This window comes from Podarcis melisellensis, assembly GCF_964234715.1.
Source record: "Podarcis melisellensis genome assembly, chromosome: 4".
In the NCBI taxonomy this organism is placed as follows: Eukaryota; Metazoa; Chordata; class Lepidosauria; order Squamata; family Lacertidae; genus Podarcis; species Podarcis melisellensis.
Window position 1 is genome coordinate 102,039,782 of NC_138531.1, and position 18,672 is coordinate 102,058,453.

The 18,672-nt window shown below is 45.5% G+C and overlaps 2 protein-coding genes across 2 annotated transcripts; both read right to left on the reverse strand.

Annotated features, from left to right (window-relative positions):
• Nucleotides 1–6,253: 6,253 nt before the first annotated feature.
• On the reverse strand, nt 6,254–9,931 carry LOC309368836 (olfactory receptor 52K1-like; the record flags this gene model as incomplete). The annotated part of the gene is made up of 2 exons (XM_081909142.1): nt 9,859–9,931; nt 6,254–7,280 (listed from the first exon to the last, which is right to left on the reverse strand). Exon 2 carries the CDS (start codon nt 7,229–7,231, stop codon nt 6,254–6,256), a length of 978 nt encoding a protein of 325 aa, XP_081765268.1. The 5' UTR covers nt 7,232–7,280; nt 9,859–9,931.
• Nucleotides 9,932–12,397: 2,466 nt separating this feature from the next.
• On the reverse strand, nt 12,398–13,345 carry LOC309369275 (olfactory receptor 52K1-like; the record flags this gene model as incomplete). The annotated part of the gene is made up of 1 exon (XM_081910085.1): nt 12,398–13,345. One exon carries the CDS (start codon nt 13,343–13,345, stop codon nt 12,398–12,400), a length of 948 nt encoding a protein of 315 aa, XP_081766211.1.
• Nucleotides 13,346–18,672: the final 5,327 nt, after the last annotated feature.

An 18,672-nucleotide genomic window follows, 5' to 3' on the forward strand; every position in this document is an offset into this window, starting at 1 on the left:
TGTTCATAGCCTACAATGGCTCAAATATACCTCAAGGAGCATCTCCACCCCCATCATTCTGCCCGGACACTGAGGTCCAGCTCTGAGGGCCTTCTGGCGGTTTCCTCGCTGTGAGAAGCCAAGTTACAGGGAACCAGGCAGAGGGCCTTCTCGGTAGTGGCACCCGCCCTGTGGAATGCCCTCCCATTAGATGTCAAAGAGAACAACAACTACATACCTGACTTTTAGAAGACATCTGAAGGCAGACCTGTTTAGGGAAGATTTTAATGTTGTTGTGGCTGGGGAAACCCACCCAGATGGGCGGGGTATAAATAAATTATTATTATTATTATTATTATTATTATTATTATTATTATTATTACCAGCCACGTTTGCTCTGCTCTGCCTCCACGGTCAGAGGCAGTGATGCTTCTGGAACCCAGCTGCTGGAAACCTCAGGAGGGGAGAGGGCTCTTGTGTTCGAACCCTGCTTGTTGGTTCCCCGTAATGCGCGTCTGCTTGGCCACGGTGAGAACAGGATTCTGGGCTACATTCACAAGGGCTCTCGTTGTGTTTTATCTTCTTATGTACACAGCAACTTGTTTGTACCTCAAAAAGGCAGTTTTTCCTCAGTCTGGAATCGTTCCCACTTGCCCTCAACCTAGAATCATTGACTTGGAGAGTGGGATGGGACCATAGCTGTCAACATTTTCCTTTTTTAAAGGGAAATCCCCTTATTCTGAATAGGATTCCTCACAATAAAAGGGAAAAGTTGACAGCTATGGACAGGACCAAGAGGGTCATCTGTTCCAAGCCCTACAATGCAGGAATCTTTTGCCCAACGTGGGGTTCGAACCCACAACCTTGAAGAGTCTCATTCTCTACTGGCTACTTCTGCTTGATTCTGGAAACTGCCATCCACCAAAAGGAGTGTGGTTACTTGATACACGTTTGAAAGCCCCCTCTATGATCCACGCTTTCCCCTCTCTGCACATGGCCCAGGTGAATGAAGAAGGAAGTGGTGTTTGCAGTCCTGGTGTCTGCCCAGGTGTGGATCCAGGACCCCTCTTTGCTGGGACCACCTATACCTGCTTTCAAATGGACACACTGCGTGGAAATGCAGGATCAGCCAGCAATGAGCTTTTATTTTTGGAATTAATCTGGTTCCTCAAGAAGCACTTTTCAGGAGCGAAAGGTGTGCAGCTGATCTCCATGGACTGCATAGAATAAACAAGTTCTCAGTCTCCATAGAAATGCAATCAATCAATCAATCAATCAATCAATCAAACAAACCACTTTCTTCAGAACCGGTTAACAGGATTGCAAAAAGAGCAGAAAGAGCAAGAAGGCTGATGTATCTTTCAATTTGTTCTTAGCCCATCACTTATTCCAATTAACTTTTGAATGCTTTACCTAGCTAGTTTAAACTTGTTTTATCGATGTCATTTATTTATTTCATAAAATGTATATGCCCCTTCATTGTAAAAAAATTGAAAAAAGCAGTTTACACCAAAAAAAGAACATAAAGAAAAATGTACAACCCATAGTTTTAAAAATACAACTAAAATACTAATATACTAATGCTGAAATAATAATACAATCAAGCTGCTATGTTTTGCTCACCATCTGATGGAAGGACCTTTCTAATGTCCAGTTTCAGATAATCCACGCCATTAAATATGACCGGAGCGAATCCGTGGCAGAGGTCTGGCACCGGCGCCTCTCTTGGGCGCTGCTCATAATTGCTGCTAATGGGTCTCCTAAAATTAGCAGGCTGGGTCTCCAAGGGGCAAGCGGGCAAGTCCTCTGGCCTGCCCTCCTTCTGCTTCTACTGTGGTCTCCTTGTTATTAAATATACCAAGAAAAAAACACACCAAGAACTCTGGCCAATATAAGTTTCAGTAGTGGGAGTGGTCTCTACTCGCAAATCAATAGTCAATTTTAACAAAAACTAATCCGTTTAAAAGTACATATTCTGACAAGGATTACAAACTCAAATGGAGATTACAAACTCAAGCTCATAAGGATATTTATAACACAATAATTCGTTACAGAATTAGAGATATGAGTTTATGAGTTTACATCTAGAAAACTCAATAAGGAAGCCGTGGGGCACGTTTGGCTTCCGAAAAGCATCCGAAAATCGAAGCAGTTACTTCTGGGTTTTTGGCATTCGAAAGCTGAAATGTTCGACTTCCGAGATGTTTGAAAACTGAGCTTCCACTGTAACTTTTTTGTATTGGATCAGACTGAGGCGTGAGCTTCGTTGTATATTTTGTGACTTCTTCAGCTTGTACCCACAGTATACAACAATATGGAAAGGAGGTATATACAATGTGAAAATGATGATGACGGTTAAAAACGGAGCTACCTTTCACTTTATCTATTTATAAATTTTTTATTAGTTTTTCAACATATCATTTTCAACAATAATTAAACGTACTTTTACATCTTATACAGGGGTGTTTTTTTACTTCCATCGATCACATCTGAAAACTTTCCAGACTATTTACTTGATTTACATTTCTTATTTTCACTATTACATTTAAATCACATAACTAGTACCTCTCTTCTTTCTCTTCTTTGCAATGTTTCATACATTTCTCCTTACAAAGCTTCTAGTGTAATTTGTTGATTACAGTTGCTCTTCAAATAATACGTACATTTCTTCCAATCCTCTGTGAATCTCTGGTCTCGCAGGTTTCGAAAGCTTCCTGTCATTTTATCCAATTCTGCATAGTTCATTATTTTTGCCTGCCATTCTTCTTTTGTCGGTATTTCTTCTTGTTTCCATTTCTGAGCCAACTCTTGTCGCATTGGAAATTGCAAGAAATACCAACAATAGAAGATTGGCAGATGTGCTTTTGTGTTTTTGTCTATGTGTTATGTTGTTGTTTTTTAGTCGTTTAGTTGTGTCCGACTCTTCGTGATTCCCCTGGACCAGAGCACGCCAGGCACTCCTGTCTTCTACTGCCTCCCGCAGTTTGGTCAAACTCACACTGTCCCACCATCTCGTCTTCTGTCGTCCCCTTCTCCTTGTGCCCTCCATCTTTCCCAACATCAGGGTCTTCTCCAGGGAGTCTTCTCTTCTCATGAGGTGGCCAAAGTACTGGAGCCTCAGCTTCACAATCTGTCCTTCCAGTGAGCACTCAGGGCTGATTTCCTTCAGAATGGAGAGGTTTGATCTTCTTCTATGTGTTATAAGAGAAAACTAATTTTTTTTTTGGTGGGGGGAAATACTCTTGCCGCTGTTACCTTTCACTTTAAAAACCAGCTGCTCATTTCCCCTTTTGACTGGTTCTTACCAGTTTTGCGGTTGGCTCACATTCCTGCCCCTGTGACCCTGCCGGCCTCACTAATTAGGGTCCTGGCGAAAATCCAGAGAGAGCTGCCTTGTGCAAGCGGAAATATTCACGCCAATGGATCCCCAACAATGGACTTTTCACAATGGGGAAAATGTACCAAATGGTGTGGGATGGACAACCGATTAATGGGGAAATGTCTAAATACCCCACAAGCAAACCAGGATGAGTGCAGGGTGAACGAATAACCTCCTTGCAAAAGAAAACAGGGGGTGGGGGGAATGTGAAGACTAGGGATGCTCCAACAACATCCATGTAAGCTTTGCACAAGCAAATCAGGATGAAGCCTCAATAAACCTGTTGTCTTTGGTTTTAATAAGTATTTTTATTTTAATTTTGCAACACAAACGCACATACTAACAGAAAAAGAAAAAGATAGAAAAAGAAAAGAAAAGAAAATATCAAAGGAAAATACAAAAATCTATACTAAACAAATATTAAACAATGTGTATATACCATATTTCAATTCTTCTATTCTTCCACTTGACTTCCTTCATCCTTAGCGCAGTTTACTTTCATCTTTAGTAAATTGTTTCCTTCTCATTTCATTTCCACCCCTTTTTCTTTCTGTTTTTAGTTTTACCCCATAATTCATTTTGCGATAGTTAATCAAAACAAGTCCAACTATTAATTTGAGGGCACTGCTTTTTAAGGTAATCTCTATATTTTTCCCATTCTTTTTGAAATTTTTGTTTGGTCTGACCCCTAATCACATCTGTAATTCTAGCCAATTCTATATAGTCAAATGATATATCTTGCCATTCATTTTTTGTCGGTATAATTTCTTTTTTCCATTTTTTGGGGCAATTAATGTTCTCGCTGCCACTGTGGCGTAAAGAAATATTTTCTTATTTCCCTTTGTTATGTCCCTATCCAGTACAGTGGTACCTCTGGATGCGAACGGGATCCGTTCCGGAGCCCTGTTTGCATCCAGAAGCGAACGCCGCCCATGTCTGCGTGTGCGCGGGCCACAATTCGCTGCTTCTGCACATGACTTTTGACCGTCTGTGCATGCGCGAGTGGCGAAACCCAGAAGTCGCTCCAGCGCACATCCCGAAAATACTTATCCTGAAGCTACTTCAACCCGAGGTATGACTGTATTCCTAATAAAAAAAATCTTCTGTTTTCTGAGCAAAATTTTGTTTAAACATTTTCTTTAGCTCTTCATGTAAGCCTGTTATCTTTGATCAGGATTATTTCTGGAGAGCTTCTCCCAAAGAAGTCAGCCAAGCTAATAATCAGGGCCGTCTTTTGCAGATGTGGCGCTGGGGTGCAAATATCTGCCCAGCGCCCCCAAATTACCACGATATTGTTGGGGTGGCTGTAGCTGCGCACTGCCAGCCATGGGGGGGGGGGCGTGGTCAGCATCGCCCCTGAGCCAGTGCCACCAACTGGACTCATCCACTTCAGCCCCGACTGGGCCAGGCGAGCTGGGTAGCACTTCCAGAGACCACCTTCTGCACAGGAACAGGTCAAAGTGCTGTGGATTCACAGCTTAGAGTTGTGAGCACCAGATTCACTCCAACAAGAAGACAGTCGTCGCACAGCAGAGTATAGCAGAGCATAAACGACTCTGAGAGCAGCTCTGTAGAATATCTTCTTTATTCTATCTACAACTATAATACACAACTATATACAGAGCTAAATGAGGTCTAAATGAAAATGCTGAACTGCACTGAGTGTCTGCAGCTGTTCTTAACAGCAACCTTACAGAGATAACACACACTCTCTCTCTAACACTCAGTCTCTCTCTCTCTCCCTTTGATGTGAAGCTGGAGCGGAATAAGTACTGGAGCAGAAAACCGCCCCTCCTCTCTGGAGAATCAGCAGAGAACATCAGCAGATTCTTGGATATGGGAGGGGTGAAATCTCCTCCTCCCATGCCGCTGTGGGAGAGCGATCCACACAGAGGCTGACCCCCTCCTTTGGTACATAGCTGTCAACCTTCCCTTTTTTTGCGGGAAATTCCCTTATTCCAGCGCCGTTTCCCGCTGCTTCCCGCTGCCATCCTGGATTGTTAAATATCCCGTAGACTGTCCCCGGGACAGGTGAGGCTGCTGATCCCTTATTTTCGAGGCTACTGATCCCTTATTTTCAAATCTGAAAGTTGACAGCTATGCTTTGGTAATCCTCATAGAACTCTAGCTTAATGGTTGCCATTAATTTGATTCTGAATTGATTTTAGAATGTATTTCAATTAACTGATTGTGATTTTATGTAAACAGTGTTACTTTTACTGTTGCTAGCTGCTCTGAGCCCGGCTTTGGCTTGGGAGGGCGGGATATAAATAAAATATTATTATTATTGTTATTATTATTCCCTCCCAAGCCTCCTCGGGAGGAGAGCTATGCCCGCAGAGGCTTGGGAGGCGAGCTGCGTGCCCGCCAGCCATATATTTGGCGGGGCACAGCTGGCAGGTGTGTAGGGAAAGGGGAGGCCGCCAGCAAAGCCTCACAGCTCCCCCACTCGCTGGGCGCCCCTGAGAGACCCTGGCGCGACACACCACTAAACCCTATGGGAAAGATGGCTCTGCTAACAATGCACTGGATCTCCCTGAGTCGGTATTTATTTATAACATTGGTATGCTGCCTTTATCACTGAATTCTCTGGGTACAGCTTACAGAAATATTAAAAATACAGAATGTAAGATGGGCCAAGATACATTTTCTTCCTCAGCTATGGCTACATGTAAGTTTTTAGCCATTTGTACTCCCCTTAATTGCTGGAAGTTCTAAGGGGTATGCATAAAATATTCCCAAAAGCGTACAGTGGAATAAATCAATTTAAAACAACCCCCAAAACATTGCAGAATCGTTGGAAGGGTCCCCCAAGGGTCATCTAGTCCAACCCCTCGCAATGCAGAAATCACAGCTCAAGAATCCCTGGCAAGCGTCCATCCATCAGCGGCTCATTTAGCGCTTGAAAGTCCTAAGGAGAGGGCTGTGGGATTTCCTGAAGAGCTTTCGGAGGCTCTCTCTGATCTCCTTGGTCCTCACCCCGTAGATAACAGGGTGGAGAGCCCAGGGGAACAGCAGGTAGACTGCGCTGATCAGGTTGTGGACGTCTTGGGAGGCCGACTTGGCCAGGCGGAAGACGATGGAGGAGGAGAGGCGGGAGGAGTAGCTGACGAAGAGGACGATCAGGTGTGTCCCGCAGGTGTGGAAGGCCTTGTGGCGGACGTTGCCGGAAGCGATCTTCAGCGCCGTGCGGACGATTTGGCTGTAGGAAGCCAGGAGGATACTGAAGTCCAGGATGACGTCGACGCACCGCATCGCCATCCCCACCGCCTTGTTGGTGGAGATGTCGCTGCAGGACAACCTCATCAGGGCCATGTGCTCACAGACAAAGTGGCCAATGACGTCTGAGCGGCAGAAGGTCACCCGGGATGCCAGGATCACCACAGGGCTGACGACGAGGAGGCTACGCAACATGGAGGCGAGAGTCAGCAGCACCAGCAGCCGGGTGGTCATGATGTCCGCGTAGCGCAGCGGGTGGCAGATGGCCACGTACCGGTCGAGAGCCATCATCAGCAGGACGCTGCAGTCCAGGACGGAAGTGAAGTACAGGAAGAACATCTGCACCAGGCACTCGGCCAGCGAGATGCGGCTGGAGCGGAGAAGGAAGCTGAGGAGCATCTTCGGGAGGATGGTGGCCGTCCCACAGATGTTGACCGCCAGCAGCAAGGCGATGAGCAGGCACATGGGCGAGTGGAGGCTCTCCTCCGCCTTCACCGTGTAGATCAGGACGGAGTTGGCCGCCAGAATGACCACAAAGAGGCAGAAGAAAGGGATCGCAAGGAGCTGCCTGGAATCCTCGAGGCCGGGGAATGGAAGCAGGACGAATTCCGTGTAGGAGATGTTGGCAGCTCCACTCGGGGTCTCCACACCCATTTTTGGGTGGGTGGGTGGAGTTCTTGCCCAATACTTACGCAACTAGGGCCTGGGAAGGTGGAAGAAGAGGGATTTCTTATATTATTATTATTATTAAAAACAACCTCTTTATTGCCTGTACAACAAAGTCATGGTTTTAACTTGAAGTCATTGTTAACGATGCATTTTTCTTGAAATGGAAATTTGCCTTTGTATAAATTTAAAAAATAAAAAACGCATCAAGTTTCATCAATATATTCCTGCAGAATATTTAACAGGAAGTCTTCAATGATGGCAAATGACTTTATTTACACTTCTGGTCCTTCTCCAGGAACCAGCATTGTTATGTTGAGGGAAGCTTTTAGTGATTGATGCATTACAGTATTTTAATATTTTGTTGGAAAAAGCCCAGAGTGGCTGGGGAAGCCCAGCCAGATGGGCGGGGTATAAATAAATTATTATTATTATTATTATTATTATTATTATTATTATTATTACTACTACTATTATTATTTCCATTCAGCAAAATCTGGTCTAGCTTTGTAATTCTTCGTCCTTCAGGTGTGATCTAAAACTCTGTAACATATTCCAATACCATTTTGACAAAGTCATCAAATCCTAGGAGTGTGCCAACAATTTCTTCATCACTTTTTATCACAATGTGAATTTGTGAGCCTGTGCACTTGTCCACCAGCTCAAGAGGCAGAAGCTGAGATGGGCTGGTAGTCGCGTTGGCCGTCATTTTGCCACGAGGCCTGACTAATCGAGTCCTGAGGGATGTCTTATTTGCCAGCACTATTGGCACTTAGCTAAAGACACAGTTTACAGCAGCATTTGCCCACCTGGTGGACATCAGATGCATTGGAATACAACTCCCATCAGCCCATCAGTGGTGGCAAGGAATGACGTTGGTGTATTAGCAGTACATGTGAGAAGGAGCCAGAGGTCTTGGTGCACCACAAGCTGAACATGAGTCCACAGTGTCACCCGCGTCCCATTATGTTTTTGTAATGATTGCTAAATGAAATATTAATGTGTCATATGATTCCCCCCCTTATTGTAATATGCATTCTATATCTTTAATAGAATCACTTCGGTGCCAAGTCTAATAAATGAAATGAATCAGGCCAGTGTCCCATCTAGTCCAGCTTCCTGTTATCACAGGCAAACCCTCAAGCAGGATTCGAGCGCCAGAGCAAGTCTCCCATTTCCATTGTGGGTCCAGCAACCGGGATTCAGAACCACTGCTGCCTCAAACTATGGAGGGCAGAGTATAGCCATCCTGGCTACTACTGCTAGTAGTAATTTTATTATTTATCCCCCACCCATTAGGCTGCGCTGCCCCAGTCACTCTGGGCAGCTTCCAGCACTAGGGCTGCCATGATTCAAAAAGTAAAAATCCAGACCTTTTAAAATGAGATTTCCCCCAAAAGTTTGGGAGAGAAATCAGCCACTGATGCTACGTGCGCTGCCAAACTGCAGCCATCTCCAGTGGCATTTTTTTTTTAAAAAAATGACTTCTCCCAAGATTGTGTAAAATCCCCCTGGATGCAACAAATTGGCCCCAAATCCTGAATTTGTTCAGGTTTTCCTGGCTATATGGTAACCCTATCCAACACATACAAAACATCAAACATTTAAAAACCTCCTGATACAGGGCTGCCTTCAGATGTCTTATAAAAGTCAGATAGTTGTTTATTTCCTTGACATCTGACAGGAGCGTGTTCCACAGGGCGGGCGCCACCACCGAGAAGGCCCTCTGCCTGGTTCCCTGTAACCTCACTTCTCGCAGGGAGGGAACTGCCCAAAGGCCCTTGGTGCTGGACCTCAGTGTCCGGGCAGAATGATGGGGGTGGAGACGCTCCTTCAGGTATACTGGACCGAGGCCGTTTAGGGCTATCGAAGTCAGCACCAAAATTTTGAATTGTTCTCGGAAGCGTACCAGGAAGACTGGGATTGTGGCATGGAAGAGGGGGAGGGGCTTTAAATCTATGTTCCTCACACAGCTCTGATCAGAAGTGGATGCCCCTTGCTTGGTTTTTTGTACTGATGCCCTAACAGTAAAGGTAAAGGGACCCCTGACCATTAGGTCCAGTTGTGGCCAACTGGGGTTGCGGCGCTCATCTCGCTTTATTGGCTGAGGGAGCCGGCGTACAGCTTCTGGGTCATGTGGCCAGCATGACTAAGCTGCTTCTGGCGAACCAGAGCAGCGCACGGAAACACCGTTTACCTTCCTGCCGGAGTGGTACCTATTTATCTACTTGCACTTTGACGTGCTTTTGAACTGCTAGGCTGGCAGGAGCAGGGCCCGAGCAACGGGAGCTCACCCCATCGCGGGGATTCAAACCGCCAACCTTCTGATTGGCAAGTCTTAGGCTCTGTGGTTTAACCCACAGTGCCACCCACATCCAAACAGTACTTGATGCAGATGTTTTGGACTGCAGCCCCATCAGCCCCGAAGCAGAACATCTGGAGGCCCCTGCACAAAAGAAATGTGAATGGAAGGCCTCCTTGCCCCCAGTTCTCCCAGAGCACAGTGGGTCACACGGGTCGGGGACCCACGGCACGGCTACCTCTGACAGCATCCTTCTCTCCCCCACCCCCCGCAATTCACATAAGCTCTGAATATGCAGCATAGTATTACTCACTGTTACCCAAAAGAGGTTGTGGCAGCCAGGTGATGGAGTCCAAGGCTTGTCTGGCTGCAAACCAGGTGCTTAAATAACCACGAAAGTGAATTCCTCCTGGAGCAACAGCAGTTGAGATGGTCTTGCCTCAGGTCTAGCTCCTAATGGTCCCAAAGGGGCCCAGTCTTTGATCCACTTCTTAGTGTTATAAGAATTCTAAAGTCTCAAAAAGAAAAGCAATGACAAACCTAGAGAGCATCCTAAAAAGGAGAGACATCACTTTGCCAACAAAGGTCTGTATAGTTCAAGCTCTGCTTTTCCCAGTAGTGATGTATGGAAGTGAGAGCTGGACCATAAAGAAGGCTGATCGCCAAAGAATTGATGCTTTTGAATTCTGGTGCTGGAGGAGACTCTTGAGAGTCCCATGGACTGCAAGAAGATCAAACCTCTCCATTCTGAAGGAAATCAGCCCTGAGTGCTCACTGGAAGGACAGATCCTGAAGCTGAGGCTCCAATACTTTGGCCACCTCATGAGAAGAGAAGACTCCCTGGAGAAGACCCTGATGTTGGGAAAGATGGAGGGCACAAGGAGAAGGGGACGACAGAGGATGAGATGGTTGGATAGTGTCTTTGAAGCTACTAGCATGAGTTTGACCAAACTGCGGGAGGCAGTGGAAGACAAGAGGGCCTGGCGTGCTCTGGTCCATGGGGTCACGAAGAGTCGGACACGACTAAACAACTAAGCAATAACAACAAAGTCTCAAATATAAATTAAATGTTCATAAATGTACAAAGCAAACACATGCATAAGTATTTAAACCACGTGTCTGAAATAGTACAGGAAAGCAATCCTGAAGCCATTTTGACTCTCCCAGTGACCTCAAATATTTCTCTGCATTGAGGGAGGAAATGGGAAAGCCTCCCTATTGTCTTTTGCTTACATGTCTGAAGGGCATATGTGTGTATGAACAGGGTGAGGCTGTGACCTGGAGTCAGGAACTAAAGTATTAACCAACACAAAAGAATGGCCAGGCTGCCCAGGTCAAGCAACCAGTGACCATTATCAGGTATCCTGGCAGAAAGGATTTCTGCTGTAGACTGCCTCCTTCTGTGATGCATGTATGATGTTTTGGGGGGTGGTCTTGGGCTACAGGGTGGGCGATTTCAAAAGACTATATATGGGCTTGCGCACCATTGTTCTGGGTTCCTCCTCCTTTCCTGCGTGTGAGAGGAGCACCCTGTTGCAACAGTTTAATAAAGATCAGGCTTACTAGCTGCTTTGCTTCTCAATATTCTCTGGTTGGCCTCCGTTATTTTCTCCTATCGATAGGGAACCTACATAAGGACTCTATACGGGCTCTTGGATACCCCACATGTATATGTGTTGGGGTGGTTTTTGTTTTTGTTTGTTATTATGGTATGTATTTTTGTGTTTTTATATCGTAAACTGCCCTGTAATCTTTGGAGAATGGGCGGTATGAAATTTAATAAATAAGAATAATAAGAATAATAAGAATAAGTAATAAACACATGTTGCAAATTCATTGCAAAGCCTTGATGTGAGAGGTGAGAACTCTGGACAGATTTTATTTCTTAATTTACCACAGATTGTTAAACTAAAATGGACCTAGGATATGTTGCTAACTGTTGGTGCCTTAACACTGCTTCTTTTTGTCTCTTTAGAACAAAATTTTCTAAGTGTGTGACCAGGCAGGTCTGGATACCAATCTCTCGTAGCTGCTAACCTTGCAGCAAACTAATAGTTTTATATATCTGGAAAAGCCATTCCTTCATATTCAGTTGTTTAATATATATATATATATATATATAGCACACTGATACATTGAGGAACGATTGCTTCTAAAGTTTTTAATGTTGTTGACATCTTGCAAGAGGGTGGTATTCAAATACTCTAATATAATAATACATAATATTATAAATAATAAAATAACTTTGTACATTCCCAGACCCCATATATATGCTAAATATTGTAATGAAATGAGTGGTTCTGAGCATGCACAGACTGACTTTCCCTAGCTGCAGATTAGCAGCAGCCTAGGATTAGGAAGCCAAAGGCATAACTTTTCAGAAAGTTGAGCCAAAAATATTAACCCCTTCTTGCCTAGTTCATTTGGCCCAGCCACTCTGTGGGACAAGAAAGTCAAGAGGTGGAGCGCAATTGAGGTGACAAGGATACTGTCAGGTCTCCTATTATTCCTCTGCTAAGGCAGGTGAAACTTCTTGCCCAGACACAAACCTGGAGCAAAAAGCCAGAAGTCCTCTGGTGGCCAGGGCAGGACCTTCAAAGGAATGTGTTGCAGAATCCTTCCATGGCTGTTAAAAGAGACCCAACCAGCAGACTTTTGTCATTTGTTCCCTGTGTCTTATGAAAACTCTTGAAAACCCCTTTACATGAATCTAGACCAGACTTGGGCAACCTGGACACCAAGTGTGCAATGTCTGCTCTAGATAGTTCTGCTAAACCTGCCTCGTATCCACACAGACAGATCAGTCACTTGGTTCTGCTCACAGCCACAGCTTTCCCAGGGACCAAATGAGCCTATTTCCTCCTGAGCAGCTTCCAAAGACTGTCCTGGATCTCCTTAGTCCTCATGCCATAAATGATGGGGTGCAGAATCCAGGGAAGAAACAGGTATATTGTGCTGATGAGATTGTGGACATCCTGGCTGGCTGACTTGGCTAAGCGGTAGACAATGGAGGAGATGATTCTGGAAGAGTAGGTTGTAAAGATGACCATGAGGTGGGTGCCACAGGTGTGGAAGGCCTTGTGTCGGGCGTGGCCAGAGCTCATCTGCATGGACACCTGGAGGATGCAGCCGTAAGAACCCAGGAGAAAGCCAAAGTCAAAGATGGCGGAGATGGTTCTTGCTGCCAGGCCTAGCACCTTGTTCCTGGAGATGTCGCCACAGGACAACCTCATGAGGGCCATGTGCTCACAGGCAAAATGCCCAATGATGTTGGACCGGCAGAACCTCACCTGGGATGCCAGGATTACCACTGGGCTGACGAAAGCCACGCCCCGGGCAAGAGCGACCAGTGTCAATATCACCAGGAGCTTCTTCGTCATGATGTCTGTGTAGTGCAGAGGGTGACAAATGGCCACGTATCTGTCCAGAGACATCAGGAGAAGAAGATTGCAGTCCTGCATGGTGGCAAAGTAGAGGAAGAACATCTGGACCAGGCACTCCGTCAGGGAGATGTGGCTGACTCTGAGAAGGAAGCTGAGGAGCATCTTGGGAAGGATGACGGTGGAGCCACAGAGGTTGACTGCGAAGAGCAAAGCAATCAGGACATACATGGGCAAATGGAGACTGTGATCTGCCCTCACAGTGTAGATCAGGATGGAGTTCCCTGCAACAATCATGAGGTAAAGGCAGAAGAAAGGGATGGTGAGGAGATATCTGGACTCTTGGAGGCCTGGGAAGGCGAGCAGAAGGAATTCTGTGTAGGAGACGTTGGCTGTTCCGTTCTGATCCCCTCCAGCCATCTTTGCAATGATTGGCGATAACAATCCTTAGATCTGAAAAGAGGGAAGAGAGGAATAGTTCCACCATTCTATTTTTGTTGTTGTTAGGTAGCCTCCAAATCTATTCCCATCTGTAAAATAGGAGCATCTACACGCTGGAGAGCCTGCACCTCCAAAGGCACATATCTCCACATGAGGTGGAAATGCCCTGAAGTTCATTCCTGCAGGAAATCTCCAAAATAGCAAAAGATAATAAGTAACTCCAGAACTAGCCCTATTAAATATCTTCCAGGACAACAATGCACTTATACATGTCAAAAAACTCATAAGACACTTACCGGTACTTTCAGCAGCTAGAAACATCACAATTTGATGCTTGCTTTCTCCTGCTCTAATAATAATAATAATAATAATTTTATTTACACCCCTCCCTCCCTAGCCAAGACCAGGCTCAGGGCAGCTAACACCAGGTATAAAAACAATTGATTAAAATACAACTTAAAAACAAGATTAAAATACAACATTAAAATGCAGCCCCATTTCAGTAGAAATTCAAATCAAAAACTTCTTGGGGATGAAAATGTCAAATCTTCACCAAGGCCAACTATCCAGACTGGTCCTACGTTGGCCAGAAAAAATCCAGGGAAGTCCCCAAATAGGAGTTCCATCACAGAAGGAAAAAGGAAAAGAGAAAGAGGGGAAGGGGATCAAGTTGATTCTAAGCCAAAGGCCAGGCGGAACAACTCTGTCTTGCAGGCCCTGCGGAAAGAAATCAGATCCTGCAGGGCCCTGGTCTCATGAGGCAGAGTGTTCCACCAAGTTGGGGCCAGTACTGAAAAGGCCCTGGCCCTGGGTGAGGCTAATCTGACTTCCTTAGGGCCCAGGACCTCTAGGGTCCCTCTAAGAGAGCAATCGCTTCAAGTTACAAGATTGGAGAGTCCAACGAATCATCAGGAATAACTTTCTTACGGTAGGAGCTGCTCAGCAGTGGAACAGACTCCCACGAGTTTCAGTTGACTCTCCTTCCTTGGAGGATTTTAAACAGACGTTGGATGGCCATCTGTCATGGATGCTTTAGCTGAGATTCCTGCATAGCTGGGGGTGGACTAGAAGACCCTTGGAGCCCCTTACAGCTCTATGATTCTATGACACTGGAAGGACCTATCAGGAGTGAACGTAGACCAGTAGTACCAAAACGTATGGGAAACCGCCCTATTAGAGAAGTTAACCAAGAAACGTAAATTAGCACGGGGACAAGCAAACGAAGATGCCTTCACCCCAGTGTTGTTCCCCTTCATCACAACGAGACAATGACCTATGAGTAACCTGACCCAAGAACCCACCCCACCCTCCATACAGACAAGCCACACAACAACCAAAAATCTCCAAATGGGTCCAAACTTCAATGTCTCAAACTCCTGGTAGAGGACAAGGATCCTGAGATCACGCTAAGGGTGGCCAAATTCTGTGTGACTGCCATAAAACTTAGGGAACAAGCTGCACTACCGAAATGATTAAGGTTTTAAATGACAATTTTAGGTTATATTTTAGTGATCAAGTTTTAATATATATTCTTAACTGCCGCTATATCTGTAATGTCTCTGTTATACCCAATTGCAATTTAATGCATTCCTGTTGTGTTTTATGATTTTCCTGATATTGTAAGTGAGCCGGAACTGGTCTGTGACCGTAATAATAAAATCCAATTCAATTCAATTGGTGTTTCATACTGAACAATAGCAAACTGTGAAACAGACTCCAGGAATTCAAAGTGGAGACGCTATACGGGCTTTCCCTTGTCTATTCGTTTATTTTGTAAAACAAGAAAATCTTCAAGAAAAACAAAAAACAAAACAAAACAAAACAGCGGTTCTTTCATCTTTCCCTTTGAAGTGTGGACAAGAAAGACTCAGGAGCGCAAGATCCCAGCAGCTGAATCAGATCCTGTTCTCACAGTGGCTCCTTCTGTTTTTGGACTCCCCATCACCCCTGACCACTGGTCCTGCTAGCCAGGGATGATGGGAGTGGTAGTCTAAATCAGCTGCAGACCCAAGTTTGGGAAACCCTGCCGAAAAGACAGCCCCCAAGCAGGACCTGCGCACTCCCCACTTGTGCTCCCCAGCATCTTGCCCCTTATCCTGAAAGGAGGACACAGCCATTATGACTGAGGCCCTTATCCTCCAAGAACTTACTGAGTCACTTCCAAGGTGAATATCAACTGACCTTCACATCTTGCAAGAAGCCAAGTCTTCCTGCTGACAGTCCTTTATTCAGGAGCTCCTGCACAAAACTTTGGACTTGAAACCAGGCTGGATCTATCCCAAGGTTTGCCTGAAGACACACCAACCCAGGGAGCAGGATTCCGCTCCCAGTTCTGTAGGCAGAACACAGAATGTGTGGAAAGGATCTCCAAAGCATTCCTGGAAGGGAGTTCCAACTTTTCCTGGAATATACATCCAGGGACTAAAGGAGAGCCTGCCGGATCCGGCCAATGGTTCTCCCAGGGGCCAACCAGACACCCCAAGCAGGACTTTCTCCCCACAACTGTGAAGAGCAGAGCAGAGCCATCCTGGCTAATAGCCATTGACAGGAAGGAAGTGGTGCAACATTCCTAGGCAAGCTTGCTTCCCTCCCCTCTTTTTCTCCACAACTGTCCTCCTTACATCTTCCTCCAGATTCTCCCCTAAATCCACATCAGATCAGCTTTAGAATGTGGGCTTTCCAGACTCTTGTCTGTCCAACTTGGAGCCTTGTAAGTCTTGCATAAGGCAACCTGGATAATGTTGCACCTAAAACAGCAGCCCAGCATCCTAGCTTGACTCAGCCACGTTCCTTACCTTGTCCTCTTCTGTTTCAGCATCCGCCTTTAGGGATAGATGCTGCTGTTTTACCTACCTTGAAGTGCTGAGAAGCATCCAAGGGCCCAGCAGAGTCTGAAGGATGCTGTTGTGCCCGACAGGATTAAGTAAGCTCAGCTCTGTTCTCGGAGGAGTCCCTGGCAAGATGGTCCCCTCTTGGGAGCCATAATTGATGGAGTCTGTTTTTGGCCTCCAGTTGGGAATTGGCGCAAATCCATCACTCTTGGGTGGGAGATGATGGCCAGGTCATAGATCTGGCATCATGGACCATTTGAAAAGGTAAAGGTAAAGGGACCCCTGACCATTAGGTCCAGTCATGGCCGACTCTGGGGTTGCGGCGCTCATCTCACTTTATTGGCCAAGGGAGCCGGCATACAGCTTCCAGGTCATGTGGCCACCAGGACTAAGCCGCTTCTGGCGAACCAGAGCAGTGCATGGAAACGCCATTTACCTTTCCGCCGGAGCGGTACCTATTTATCTACTTGAACTTTGAGGTGCTTTTGAACTGCTAGGTTGGCAGGAGCAAGGACCGAGCAACGGGAGATCACCTTGTTGCGGGGATTCGAACCGCCGACCTTCTGATCGGCAAGTCCTAGGCTCTGTGGTTTAACCCACAGCGCCACCATTTGTAGCTCAATCCAAATATGCCCGCCAGTTGTCCAGGCAGTACAAATGAAGAAGACACACAAAATTCTACCTCATGCCCTCAGAGTCAAGTTATTCTCGAAGCGGGAATCTTCCTCATGTAGCCAAACCACCCATCCCCATCCACACACAAGAGGGAGTCACCAGGTTTGGGGGAATTCCAAGGTTTGTGGAGGTATAAATTAATCTCATTAAAAACCTAACGGGGTTATGATGAGGACTGGATGTCCTCACTGCCCACAGCAGAATATGCTGACCTCTGACTTCTCAGGCTAGACAGGTGGGTCTGAGACCCTCAAAACAAAATCTGAACAAAATTGGTGAAGCAGAGATGAGTTTATTGATTACAGAGACATCCTTGCAAGCACGGGTGTCCAAATGTGTTGTTGTTGTTTAGTCGTTAAGTCATGTCCGACTCTTCGTGACCCCCTGGACCAGAGCACGCCAGGCACTTCTGTCTTCCACTGCCTCCCGCAGTTTGGTCAAACTCATGCTGGTAGCTTTGAGAACACTGTCCCACCATCTCGTCCTCTGTCGTCCCCTTCTCCTTGCGCCCTCCATCTTTCCCAACATCAAGGTCTTCTCCAGGGAGTCTTCTCTTCTCAGGAGGTGGCCAAAGTCTTGGAGCCTCAGCTTCGGGATCTGTCCTTCCAGTGAGCACTCAGGGCTGATTTCCTTAAGAATGGATGCGTTTGATCTTCTTGCAGTCCATGGGACTCTCCAGAGTCTCCTCCAGCACCAGAATTCAAAAGCATCAAAAGTAGGCACACCCACATTTAGCAAAACACAACCTACATCCAGTGCAAGTTCTTTCCCCAGTTTCCCCATTGGCTGGGCATGCGCAGGGTTTACAGCCTATCACAACCACCTAATTAAAATACTAAAATCCCCGCCCCTGTTGACAGCTGCCCTCACCCTGAATTCTGCTGCCCACCCCTCACATTTACTGAAATATACTCAGTGTGGATTTCATGCTCTTTATTCAGCTCATAGTAGTGAGGAATTTGGTGAATGCCTCTATGCCTTTGTCTGTTGACGTAAGCCATGCTCTAACCACCAGTTGTTCCAGTTGCAAGTGTAAGCGAGTTCTATGTCTTTTGAAGCCAAAAGGACAGAGCCACATCCTTTAAAAAAAATAAAAAATACAATTTTTATTTATTTTCCATTTAATGTTATACATTCACACCGTCATCATCCACTATACAGCCCTCGCTCTTTAGAGCCTATTGACTTCCTTCCCTCCCACCTCATAGTTTTCAAAATTAACCTTTATATCACTGAAATTTATACATTTTCCAATTCTAATTAGACTTAATTAGAGAATGTCTCAAGGTTTAAATTAAGACAGAAAGACCGAAAATTTCTCATTACAAGTCATCGGACAACCCTGCTAGTGATGTTAATTGCTTACAATGATCTTTCAAATATCGTATAAATTTACTCCAATCCTTTTGGAATACTTGATAGTGCCAGTTTTGGATTTTTCCTATCAGCTTCGCCAGCTCTGCAAAGTCCATCATCTGCCACTCTTTTTTCATTGGTACTTCTTGCTGTTTCTATTTTTGGGCTAAAACAATTCTTGCCACAGTTGTTGCATACGTAAACAGTATTTTATCTTCCCTTGGTACCTCTTCACCCACTATACCCAGTAAAAAGGCTTCTGTGTTTTTTTTAAAGTATTTTTCTTTAACTTCTTTTTCTTTAACTCATTACAGTGGTACCTAGGGTTACATACACCTCGGGTTACAGACGTTTCAGGTTACAAACTCCACTAACCCGGAGGTAGTACCTCGGGTTAAGAACTTTGCCCCAGGATTAGAATAGAAATCGCACGGCAGCAGCTAA